The sequence below is a fragment of the Symphalangus syndactylus genome, chromosome 3, assembly GCF_028878055.3.
Source record: "Symphalangus syndactylus isolate Jambi chromosome 3, NHGRI_mSymSyn1-v2.1_pri, whole genome shotgun sequence".
In the NCBI taxonomy this organism is placed as follows: Eukaryota; Metazoa; Chordata; class Mammalia; order Primates; family Hylobatidae; genus Symphalangus; species Symphalangus syndactylus.
The window spans coordinates 22,648,360-22,660,646 of NC_072425.2; the positions used below are offsets into that span (position 1 = coordinate 22,648,360).

Sequence of the window (12,287 nt, forward strand, 5' to 3'; positions counted from 1 at the left end):
TCACATTTGCAATATGCTTTGAGGTATGCAATATTGCTTTGCCATATACTTTGAGGCTTTGATTTGTCCCCTGCCTTCATAAAGAATTTGATGTGGTACCTAGTAGAATAACGAACAGAAAATTCAGACAGCCCGTGCCATAATGATGGCTAATGTTTATTGATCGATCACTGTGTGCCAGGCATATTTCTGAGTCCTGTTACATGGATCATTTGTGTAATTTTCACAACCATAGGAGTTGAGCTCGGTTATCCCCACTTAACAGATGAGGAAACTGAGGCTGATGAGTGACTGAAGAACTTGTCCAGGGTTACCCAAGTAATAAAGAGAAGTGACAAGGTTGACATTAAGGCCATCTGGCCCCAGAGTTTTGTGCTTCTCAAAGCCCTGTCACACTGATTATCTTATTGACTCCTCTGAGATTGATTTTGTCCCCAGACATTGATACTGAGAAAAATGTGTTTCAGGTAAGTGACTTTTCCAAGTTCAGCGCACCAGGAAGTGGCTGGGCTGGGATTGGTGGTCTGTCTTATGCCCAGGCTCTCTCCGTCACTTCCACATCCCATCACTTCCACATCTCTGATTCACACACGCATTTTGCAAACAAGGACACTGAGGCCAGGAGAGGTAAATTGCCGGCCTAGGGTCATACAGTTTGTACCCCATTCTGTGCTCTTTCCTCAAACAGGAAATACCTAGGAAGCTGATGGGGTGAGGGTAGGGTCCTAGGCTTGGAAGGGGGGTGCTGCCGTGTCTCTTCCCATTGTCCCTTTCCCATTTGTCACAATCTGAATGTTTAAATTTCGTATTTAGTATTTACTCTGAAATGGCTTTCATCTGATTTCCCCCTTGCTCACCAATTTAGCTGTCAAAGTAAATAAATGTGAAGCTGGGTCTCCAGCCTCCCCCAGCTCACATTACCTTCCTAGAATTACTCCCCAGCAGGGTCGAACCATTGCTGGGGGCCTCCCACAGAATTATCCAGTTACTAATGAAGCCTCTTTCAAACTGAACCCTTGGGCCTAGACTCAAATGGGGGAAGATGGCAAAATTCACCCCATAGGACCAGATGACCACATCCTGTTTAGTGACCGGGAGAAGAACTGTGAAGTGAGAAGGTGCCGTTATTCATGTAGGGTGCTTAATACAGCTTCAGGGATGTATAAATGAATAAATCTGCAACACTTTAAAACATATTAGTTCTTTTTTTTTTTTTTTTTTTGAGATCAAGTCTCGCTCTGTTGCCAGGCTGGAGTGCAGTGGTACAATCTCGGCTCACTGCAGCCTCTGCCTCCCAGGTTCAAGAAATTCTCCTGCCTCAGCCCTCAGCCTCCCGAGTAGCTGGGACTATAGGCACCTGCCACCACGCCCGGCTAATTTTTGTATTTTTAGGAGAGACTGAATTTCACCATGTTGGCCAGGATGGGCTTGATCTCCTGACCTCGTGATCCACCCACCTTGGCCTCCCAAAGTGCTGGGATTACAGGCATGAGCCACCGCACCCAGCCAAAATATTAGTTTTTAATGTATAGTTAGTTGTCACTTCAATTCTGAGAGGTATCATTATCCCTGTTTTGCAGGTAAGGAACTGAGGCTCAGAGAAGCAAAGTGACTCAAAGTGACCCACAGTTTGTCATAGGAATAAATCAAGTATCCTAATGGAACGTACTATGTTTACTAATCCTAATTTTGCCAAGGTCACTCCTATCTGGACTCTTTTTCCTGATGGAAAAAGATGGAGTCAGGAGTCATTGGAAGACAGATTTCTTTACCGAAGTAATTTCACTTCTGTCCTCTTTGAAGTTAGGCAAGTTCTGGGCTCGAATAATGGTTCTGCATCTTCCTTAGATAAGTTATTCAGTAGAAGATTTGATTTTTTTGGTTGATTCATCCCCTGCCTTCATAAAGAATTTGATGTAGTACCTAGTAGAATAACAACCACAAGATTCAGCCAGTCCATGCCATAATGATGGCAGTTTATTATTTGCTTACTCTGTGCCTGGCATATTTCTGAGCCCTGTTACATGGATCATTTGCGTGATTTTCACAACCATAGGAGTTGAACTCTGTTATCCCCACTTTACAGATGAGGAAACTGAGGCTGATGAGTAGCTGCTGAAGAACTTGTCCAGGGTTACCCAAGTAATAAAGTAATAAAGGGAATAAAAAACAGATGCCAAGGTTGGCATCAAGGCCATCTGGCCCTAGAGTCTTTGTGCTTCACTACTGACTTCACTGCCTCTTACACCAGTTTTTATTATCTGAGCACTTCATCAGAATTCAGGAGCAGAACTGCATAGCAGGTAAGAGTTTGGGTTCTAAAATCTGAGTGCCAGAGTTTCAAATGGGACTCCTGTAAGCTTGTTTCCTCAACTATAAAAGAAAGACAATAATATAACCTCTTTGTAAGGTTGTTGCAAGGATTAAAGAGGATAATGCGTGTAAACAACAAAGGGCTTAGCACATAAATGCTCAATAAATAGTAGTTATTATTGTAGTTATTATCACTCTAGGAGCACATGCTTCACATTCCCCCTCATTAGAGTGCAGCAGCTTGTTTGTCCAGCCTCTGAACCTTTGTGGTCCTCTCTCTAGCTGAAATACTTTCTTCTCCTCCCTGAACCCATCCAAGTTTCACCTGCCCTTTAGTTCTAGCTCAAGCCTCCTCCACGGCTCATGTCTAAGGAGTTTTGCAAAGCCAGTACAATCTTCACAGTCTTCTTTCCTGGAGTCCTTCTGCACTCACAAATCTAGCATATGTGCAGCATTCTATAATGTTTATTAACCTCTCCATTCCCCCAGCCACCCAAAGGGGAGGAAGAGAAGGAGATAAAGCAGGTCCTATTGTTATTCCCATTTTGCTGATGAGAAAACAGGCTGAGCCTATAAGTGGTGAGGCTGGGAGTCATATCCAGGTCTTTTAACAGATAATGTGGAGTGTGTGTGTGTGTATGCGCGCACACGCATGTGTGCACGTGTGTGTGTGCAGAAAGTAAACATGGTCATGTCTGCAGCCTAGAAATCAAGAGTATGAGCTCTAATGTGAGATGAATCTGGTTTTAAGTCCTTGGTTCTGGCAATTAGCCATGTGCACCATTTTGGATATATCACATGAACTATCTGAACCTCAGTCTCTTGATCAGTAAAACAAGCACACTGAGAGATGCTACCTCACAGGATTATTGTGAAAGGAAAATGAGATCATGATTGTAAAATGCCTAGTATCATGCCTGGCACAGATTAGTAGCTGTAATAACTGGGAATAATCCCAGTAGTAGCTGAAATTATTATGTGCAAAGGAGATATTTGAGAGGGAGGGGTTGTTCGTCTGTGTTCACGTTTGAGAATGCATGTGTATGTGTGTACACATGTGTATCTATGCATACACCTCACCCGCTTTCACGTTGCAACTTGTTCTCTTCGTATAAAAGATTAGGGTTCAAAGAGAAACTCTTTTCACTCTGAATTTCTGTGTCTGAGAGCAATGAATGACTGGGATGCAGAGGGTGGGAAATGCCGTTAGCTGAGGCTGGGGCCATTTTTGTGTACCTTGGTGCCAGTAAAGGAACAGATATTTGTATCTTTGGGGAATATGGGTGTGGATCTTTAGTATCATGTTGGTGTGCAGGCATCCTCTACTACCTGTATCTGTCAGAACCTGCCTGTGTGTGTGCAAACTGAGACTATAACTATTGGGAATCTATGGCTGCAGAAGTATATGTGCTGTGTCTGCCTATAAATGCCTATCAATAGTTGTCTCACCATCTGTAAGGATGTAAGTACATACTTGAGGGTGCCTGAGTAGAGGACATAAGGTTATACATGGGTTTGGAGCTCTGTGAAAACCTGTGCCCTCTTAAGTACATGGCTGTGTGTACAAATGGAAGAACAATTGTGTGTGGGGGGTGTTTACATCTGTAAATGAGGGCAATTATGAAGGTGATGACATGTGTGATGTGGTGAGGTAGGCTGTCATGGTGTCTGTGGGCTGGATCTATGTCTGAGTGTGCTTATTTGTTTTTAGAAGATGATGTATGTTTACATGTGTCTCTTTAGGCTCAGTTTGTGTGTGGAGAAGGGGGCTGAGACTCTACGTGTCCACTTGTGTATGCTGCAGGGCATTAGGGTGTGTAAGGCTCTATCTTTGGGTTTAAAGTTTCTGTGTCTGTGTGTCTGGGGGCAGTGTCTTCTGTCTAAATGCCTGGGCCTTCCTGCCTTCCCTACCATTCTCATTGTCAGTAGAACCCTAGAGAAGATGAGATGGGCATTGGACTGTGTGGTTAAGCAAATCCTGAAGGGAAGGGGAATGTGCCAAGCAATCCCTTCCAAGAGAATTCAGGGAAACTACCCTCCTGTCTCACCCAACCCGATCCCACTCAGTCCCTGGGAGCTGGTGCACTGTCTGGTTCTTATAGAGCAGAGGTATCTGTGCAGGTGTGTGAGAGTAAGTGTGGCGCCTCGTGCCCATGTAAATGATGTGAACAGGTAATCACTTGCATTAGTGTGTACATAAATGTACCAGACATGGGATTGCATCAACACATAATAACACATAATAACGTGTGACCTCCTACGGAATCTATCTCCGCAGATGGTATGGCCATGGGTCCCTCCTGTACCTGTGAGTGGGGCAGTGTCTAAGGAAGACGGGTGCCCCTTGAGGGAGGGGCAGTAGTGAGAGCTGGGTGGATGTGTGCCCGCCGGTGCCTTTGTGTACCGGCGTGTCTCCGAGTCTCTCTGTCGGCAGCTCTGAGTTTCTGTGTGTCTCTGCGTCTGTGTGTGTGTCTCTCTCTCTGGGTCTCTGCCTCGTCGTGTGTGTCTTGCTCTCCCTTGGCGGGGAGGGGATTGGTCACGCATGACTCATCTTGAACCGAGCGGGGCTCCAGAGGCAGGGCGGCCGCCGTTGCAGCTGGAGGGGGAGGAGGACAAGGAGGAGGGAGAGAAGGAGGAGGACTACCAGGAGGGGGAGGAGGAGAAGGAGGGGGCGGGGGCCTCTCCAAGTTTGTCGGGACCTTCTTCCGAGGCAGCGGCGGCAGCAGCCAGGGAGGCCGGGGCTGCGCGCGGGCCGGGGGCGGGGGCTGGGGCCGGGCCCGGGGCGGCGGGGCCGGCGCCTCCGCTCTCCTCCTGCTCCTGCAGCAGCCTCTGCTCCCACTGCGGCTGTGGCCCCCCTCGGCGCAGCTCTCCGCGCTGCGCGCCCGCTGAGCCCGAGGTTCCCCGGCCCATGTACTGGAAGCATGAGAACGCCGCCCCGGCGCTGCCCGAGGGCTGCCGGCTGCCGGCCGAGGGCGGCCCCGCCACCGACCAGGTGAGCCGGCGAACGACTGGGTGAGCGGCCCGGGCCGGGGTCGAGGGTCCGGGACCCAGCCGGGCCAAGCAGGGTGGCGGACGGTTGCAGGAAGGAGGGGTACGAGGGTGCGCCTGTGAGTGTGTGCTTGTGAGTGTGGGAGCGCGCGCGAGCGAGGGGGGGTCGCGGAAAGCGGGAACACATTATGCAAATGCTGGAGGAATTTCTCAAAAAGCGATTTAGTAAAGACACAGGCGAATCAAGAGGAGGCGAGGCCGGTATTGTCCGTCTGAATAGGCGCTGATAGCGCCGATGCGCCGGGGGTTGTGCGGGCGCAGCGCTGAGAATCCCGACGCGGGGCCGGTACCGGGCGCGCCGAGGTGCTGGAGGGTGCTTTTTCCTCCCCTTGAGCGCCTCTCTTTTCTCTTTTTGGTCCCGTTTCGCCCCCAATCTCGCTCCCTTTTTGCTCCGGGTTTCCCTCCGACTGGCCCTCGAAAGGCGCCTGAATCCGTGTCAATATCGCCGCTTCAATTTCGCCGCGCGTGTCAGGCGGGCGGGCGGGCGGGTGCTCACCGCGCTAGGGGTTTTATTTTCTTCAACCACCCTCCGCCCCTCACCCATCTCTTTTTTATTTTCTTTCTTTCTCTCTTTTCTCCTTTTTGCATTTTGTGCCGAGAGGAGAAGGGAGCGAGGAAGGGGGGTGGGGGGGTGGGTGGAGAGAGAAAAAATTCGATTTTTAATTACTACCATTAAAAAATCAAATTTGCAATTCTTTGGGCGGCCTGATGGATCTCACTGATTGACAGTTGGAATTGACACTCTGGCTACCTCTTATCTTGGGCATTCACGACAATTTCTAATTGCAGGTAGTTTGTGTGTGTGTGCGCGTGTTTTTTTCCCCCCCTCAGAGGCTTGGATTGCAAGGGAACTAAGCGATTACTTCAAGAGCCACGGGTTAAGTGCAGGGAGAGGGGGAGAGAGAGGGAAAAAATCCAATCCAAATTCAAATTGCTTCATTAGAGAGACACCGCTTTTGTGGGGAAGGGCTTTAAATGCCCACTACAAAGTTAGGACTCATTGTTCGGCGCCGGTTTATATAACAGGCGCGGGGAGGCGCTGGGCTCAGGCTGCGCGGAGCCAGTTCAGCAGCCGCCGCCGCCTGCGTTCCCTCCCCCCTCCCCCAGGTGATGGCCCAGCCAGGGTCCGGCTGCAAAGCGACCACCCGCTGTCTTGAAGGGACCGCGCCGTCCGCCATGGTGAGTCCGTTTGGCCCTGCCTGCGGTGCCCAGTCCTCCAGCGGCCCGGCCCTGGGGACCTGGCCAGGCTTTCCGGCCACGAACCGCTGCTCACGCTCTGGGGGACTCCCGGCGGGCGCCGCCCCTCTCTGAGCCTCGGTTTTGCGGCAGGGAATGTTGGCTTTAACCGCTCCCAGCACCCAGAATGCGCGGGTTAAAAGTTGGGGCCGTCCCTTCCTCTCCAATAGGCCCTTCCATCCCTGTCCTTCAGTCTACGGCGCATCGTCCCGGGGAGATTTCGTTGTCAATTGGTGCTCGGGGGCCCCAGATTTGTCTCCAAGACAGCCCCAACTCTGGGTGCCCGGGTCAGCGCTCCTCTCTCCTTCCCTCCCCCGCCGCAGGCTCAGTCTGACGCCGAAGCCCTGGCAGGAGCTCTGGACAAGGACGAGGGTCAGGCCTCCCCATGTACGCCCAGCACACCATCTGTCTGCTCACCGCCCTCTGCCGCCTCCTCCGTGCCGTCTGCAGGCAAGAACATCTGCTCCAGCTGCGGCCTCGAGATCCTGGACCGGTATCTGCTCAAGGTGAGACAGGGGTAGGTGTTGCGTGCGTGTTGTCTGGGCGTGGGACGCAGCGCAGGAGACTGCAGGGAAGCACCGCAGGCTCCAGGTCCTCTTACTTCCAAATCCTGGCTCCACGGCTGCCTGCCAGAGTGCGAAGCTTTGGGCAAGACTTAGGGTCTGCCTGAGCCCCCGGTTTCCGTCTGAAAAATAAGAAGAGTTTATTTCAATTTCCCTGAGTCTCAGTATTACGGGAGAAAAATAGGGGAATCGCATGCACCTTCTGAGCTTCAGCGCCTCTGACTGCAAATGGGACCGGGAAGGCTGGGGCCCGGCGTGAAAGAGGCCCGCGCTGAGCCGACCTCCGTCCCCGCCCCCTCCCCAGGTCAACAACCTCATCTGGCACGTGCGGTGCCTCGAGTGCTCCGTGTGTCGCACGTCGCTGAGGCAGCAGAACAGCTGCTACATCAAGAACAAGGAGATCTTCTGCAAGATGGACTACTTCAGGTAGGCTGCGGCCGCCGGGCCAGCAGTGTCGCCGAGGGCAGGCCCCGGGCGCATTCGGAGGCCACTTTTGCGGCGTGTGGTCTCTTCTCCAGGACCCCAGCGTCCCAAGTGCACTTCCGGCGCGCAGCGCTGGTCCAGCCTGCCGGCGCTCAGCGGCGCGAACCCAGAGCTCCAGGCAGCGCGCTGGTGCCTGCACAGGTTTGCGCCCCGGATCTGCCTTCGGTCCTCGCGGTCCATTGGGTTTCGGTATCGTCTCTGGCTCTGCCTCGGGTCCTGCCTAAGTCTCAGGCTCCAGTTCCGACCTCGAGCGCCTCGGTGGAGCTCTGACGTCCCCAGTTCTGGCCCGGACCCACTCGGATCCCAGCCGTCGTCCGGCTGCATTTCCATTGCGCTTGGGCTTCGAGTTCCAACCCTACTCGGACGTCAGTCATGCTGGGGTCTCTCCCTGGCTGGACGCTGAGCTGGGCTCCGGACTCTTGCCCTGGCTCTGACCCTGGCTCCGCTCTGGGTTCGAGTCTGGTCCAGCCCAAAGCACCAGCGCCGCAACCGTCTCAGATCCGATCCCATACCCAAGCGCCTCGTCCTGAACCCCAATCTCTGTCTCCGGCTCCATCTCAACTCACTCCCCGGCGTCACTGGAGTGTCGCATTCCGAGTCTGGGGTCATGCGCAGGCCCCCGGCGCCTGTTCCGTCCCAGCTTCGCTGTTGTTTTGGCCCGACTTTGGCCTCTCTAGGGTCTAGGCCTTGCCTTTGGGCCGCCGGGATGGAAGTGGGAGAGCCGGGCACCCAGAGCCCTGAGTGGGATTACCCCGGGCTGCGCTCTCCGTACTGCAGGCCGCGTCCCAGCAGCCGACAGCAGCCAGGCGCATCCTCCTGTCCTGCCGCGTCTTGGCCACTTGCCTGGGTCTCGCTTCTAGCCATGAAGCCCGGACCTGACCTGATTATGGGGTCGAGGTCACTGCAGGGTCACGGCCTTGTCTGCTGATCCCAGTGGGAGGCATCAACCGGCCTGCGGCTTGGACCACCAGGCCTATAGGATCAGAGGAGAATGGTGGAGAATTGCTTCCTGAGAGGGATGCTTGTTCCCAAGTGCTGTCTCAAAAAGTGGAGAAAGCTGCTTCCCTGTAACTACCCTCCAACCCACAGACATCTTTCCTATCCTTGCATAGGAAGATGTCATGGCTTCAGTCTTCCTGGCCAGACCCCTGCCCTAGAAAGAGCCTCTGGGAGTCAGGGAATATGGTGGAAGGCGATCTCCTCCTGTGCACTGGCATTGAGCCTCCAGGGATCTGGAAAGAGAAGATCTTGAGTCTAGGGGAAGGTTGGCAGCATTTGGGGCAAGGGTACTCTGAAAAAACCATGAGAAGCATGGTTAAAGAGACGGACTCTTCCGTTATGGGATGGATGTGAAAGAGTGTGCAGCTGGGGTGGGGTGGGGGCAGCTCAACCAGGTGGCCTAGGACTCAGTGTGCAAGAAGTGCCTGTGTGTCTGTATTGTCTGGGATCTGTGCAGTAGTGCTGGGGAAAGCATCACTGGGCAGGGTTGGGGGTGTGTAAATAGCATGTGTGTTCCTTTATGGACCAACGTTTGTCTTTTAGTTCATGTGTGGGTGTCAAGAGTGGGTGTCTGTATGTGAATGTTGAGACTGTGTGTGTGCGTGTGTGTGTGTGTGTGTGCGTGTGCACGCAACGTGGTGAGGACAGGATTATATCTGGACTAGGATCTGGAGGTGAGAGGGTGAGGTGAGGGGATTCTGAAATTCCATCATTCCATTCCCACCCTCTCCTCTGAGGGGGCATTCCTGCTTAAGGGCCTCCACCCAGGCACTGAGGGATGAAGGGGGTGATATGAACATATTTGTGAATCTGGACGGCTGTGTGTGTGTGTGTGTCTGTGTGTATGTAGTCAGAAAAGGGTTAATGGTGTGTAACCAGAGTGTGATGTCTCCTCTCACTGTCCCATCTGAGTATTGGTTTGGCCAGGACAGGAAATGGAGGTTACAGTCACTGTCTAGCCACCTCCCTGCTCTAGGCCTGACTCCAGTTGGTATAAAACATGCCAGATGGGCCGGGCGCGGTGGCTCATGCCTATAATCCCAGCACTTTGGGAGGCCAAGGCCGGTAGATCACAAGGTCAGGAGATCGAGACCATCCTGGCCAACATGGTGAAACCCATCTCTATTAAAAATACAAAAATTAGCCAGGTGTGGTGGCACGTGCCTGTAGTCCCAGCTACTCAGGAGGCTGAGGCAGGAGAATCACTTGAACCTGGGAGGTGGACATTGTGGTGAGCCAAGATCACGTCACTGTACTCCAGCCTGGGTGACAGAGAGAGACTCTGTCTCAAAAAACAAACAAACAAACATACAAAAAAACATGCCAGATGATGCTTGGGGGCTCCTTGGATTCATCAGCTACTAAATTCAAGGTGCCAGCTTGGGAACCCAGCAGAATGGTGTCTGGGTCTCTCCCACAGACTAAGGCACCACTAGGACACCTCTCCTGGCTCTCCTAACAATAGATTTGGCAGTCTTATTCGCTACTTGCCCAAATTTCTTTTCTGCTTCTCCAGCCCTAGCTCATGCCCATGCTGGACTGAGCCTCCTTGGATACTGTGCTTTACTAGACCTTGAAACTAGTCAAAACACGGATCTTGACTCCACTGTTCAGAGCCTCCCCTTATTCTGGAGTCCTCTTCCTACTGCAGTGGGGTAGAGAGTAGGGTGTGCAGCCACTGTGGGAAGAGGCAGGAGACTGGGCCCAGTCTGGCCAGTAGTGACCTTCGCAAGTTGCTGCATCTCTCGGCCCTTAGTTCGCCCTTTCCGAGGCTGTCTCCCAGAGCTGCCAAAGAGGCCACTGTTGGGGGGAAGTCTCCGTAAAGGTTCCCTAAATGATGGTTGGTATGAACGCTTCGATTATCACAATTGTCATCATTGGCAGGGTGCATGCTGGGCACAAGCCCACGATGGCATTTCCCCACGCAGCTTGAGGAGCAGAGCCTGCCTGGAGGGATGGGACTGGGCCATTTCTGGGCTGCAGGTTCTGAGCACTAATCTTTTTCCAATGACAAGAGCCCTGAAAGCAAAACTAAACCAGATTTCTGGTTAAGAAAATGGAGGCAGTAAAAACTCACATTCTCTGGGTTGAGGGTAGAATTGTGGCTCTTCTGATCATTTCTCTCCCTGCAGGCATAACCCATCCCTGGCAGCCCCACCTGTAACAAAAATAATAAAACCCACAAAAAGGGAAAAGAAAAAGCCGGTCGAATGCCAGGCAAGGACTATTGTCTGCACTGCACTGCAGCCCAAGCTCTGGGTGGCTGCTATGAGGAAGCTCTTCCTGGAGAGAGTGTGAATGGTGGCGTGGGAGGCAGAATTTTCCTCTAAGGAGCTGGGGCCCAGGGAGGGGTCACATGCTGAGATTCTCTGGGCTTCTGTTTCCTGAAGCCCAGGGTCAAGGGTCTGGTAGGATGTGGACTGGAGCACTCTGCCCAAAGAGAGGCCAAGAGCTCCCAATGGGGCAAGGAGGAGGGAGTGGCCAAGGCCCCATGGAGGGGGAGCATGAAGATCCCATGGTCCTCTAACCTCTGGTATTTTCCCCAGGGAAGAGGGTCACCTAGGTTCTATCCCCCACCTTGTCCCTCCTTGACATCATCTTATAGACCCTCCTTCACTCTCCATTGGCAGAGCTAGCACTGGTGGCTCAGGGAGTTAAAGGTTAGGAAGGAACTCCAAGTTCACCAGGGAGAGAGTCTGCAAAGCTTAGAGGAGACATGGAGGTCCAGTGCTGCTCCTGGCTCACTTGCATTGTTGGGAGAGGTTGGTTGTCATTGGCTGCGTGTCCTTGGCCAGGCCACTGGACTCTGCCTCAGTTTCTCCAATTCACACTCTAAACAGGGTCCTTACCAACCCTTGTGGGTTCAACCAGATCCCTACCTCCCCTTACTCCCTGAGATTCCCAGCAGGAAAAAAAAAAATATCACCAGAAAATGTGATGGGACTCTTAATTTCTTCACCTTTTTGTGAAGACCATTTTCTTTCTGTTTTCTTCCAAAAATGGAAGAAAATTCTGGAGGAAAAATAGTGCTCCTTTCCAGGACATTCACATTTCCCCTGCTACCAACAACCACAGCCCCGGACAGCTTCCCATACCTGCAGCTGCTACCCTACAATAGGGCATGGCCCGATCTGCAGTGCCCACCTGGCTCCCTCAGCCTGCTGGAACATCATGCCCGTTGTATAGTTGGGGAGACTAATGTCCTGGGAAAGTGCCATTGCTTGCAGTCACACAGGACACCAGTCATCAGAATGTATGGAGTTCTTGTCTAAGCCAGGAACTGGGCTAACCCTTTACCTGCTTTATCTCATTTAATTCTCAGGTCCACCTTGTGTGTATGATACTCTCATAATCCCACATTATGGTGGCGTGGGGGTGGGATCGAGGAACTGAGACCCTGAGAGATGAGGTCACACGGCTAAGTGGTAGAGACTAGATAAGCCCTACAGCTGCCTGGCTCCACCATCCCTGCCCCTAAACACCCCCATACTCTTCTATAGGTGAGATATATCAGCCACCCATCTATGCATCATGGGGCCCCTCTCTGCTGATCCTAAGAGTCCCTGCCCAGTTTGGTTGGCACACCCGCTGTGTTTTCTGATGTGTGGCTCCCTGGGTGATCTTGCAACACTTGGGCAGGAGTGA

At 52.5% G+C, this 12,287-nt stretch overlaps 1 protein-coding gene across 4 annotated transcripts in view; it reads left to right on the plus strand.

Moving 5' to 3' along the window:
• The first annotated feature begins 5,004 nt into the window (after positions 1-5,004).
• Positions 5,005-12,287, plus strand: part of LHX6 (LIM homeobox 6) — a 42,954-nt gene continuing 35,671 nt past the window's right edge. For 2 of the 4 annotated variants that reach the window (XM_055271220.2, XM_055271221.2), the window contains exons 1-4: positions 5,005-5,305; positions 6,469-6,540; positions 6,921-7,103; positions 7,465-7,586. In XM_055271220.2, coding sequence (XP_055127195.1) covers positions 5,222-5,305; positions 6,469-6,540; positions 6,921-7,103; positions 7,465-7,586 — 461 coding nt within the window. In that variant the 5' untranslated portion in view covers positions 5,005-5,221. Of the gene's footprint in view, positions 5,306-5,520; positions 5,648-6,468; positions 6,541-6,920; positions 7,104-7,464; positions 7,587-12,287 lie in introns of those variants that run through there. The other 2 variants (XM_063636023.1, XM_055271222.2) reach the window with 2 other exon arrangements.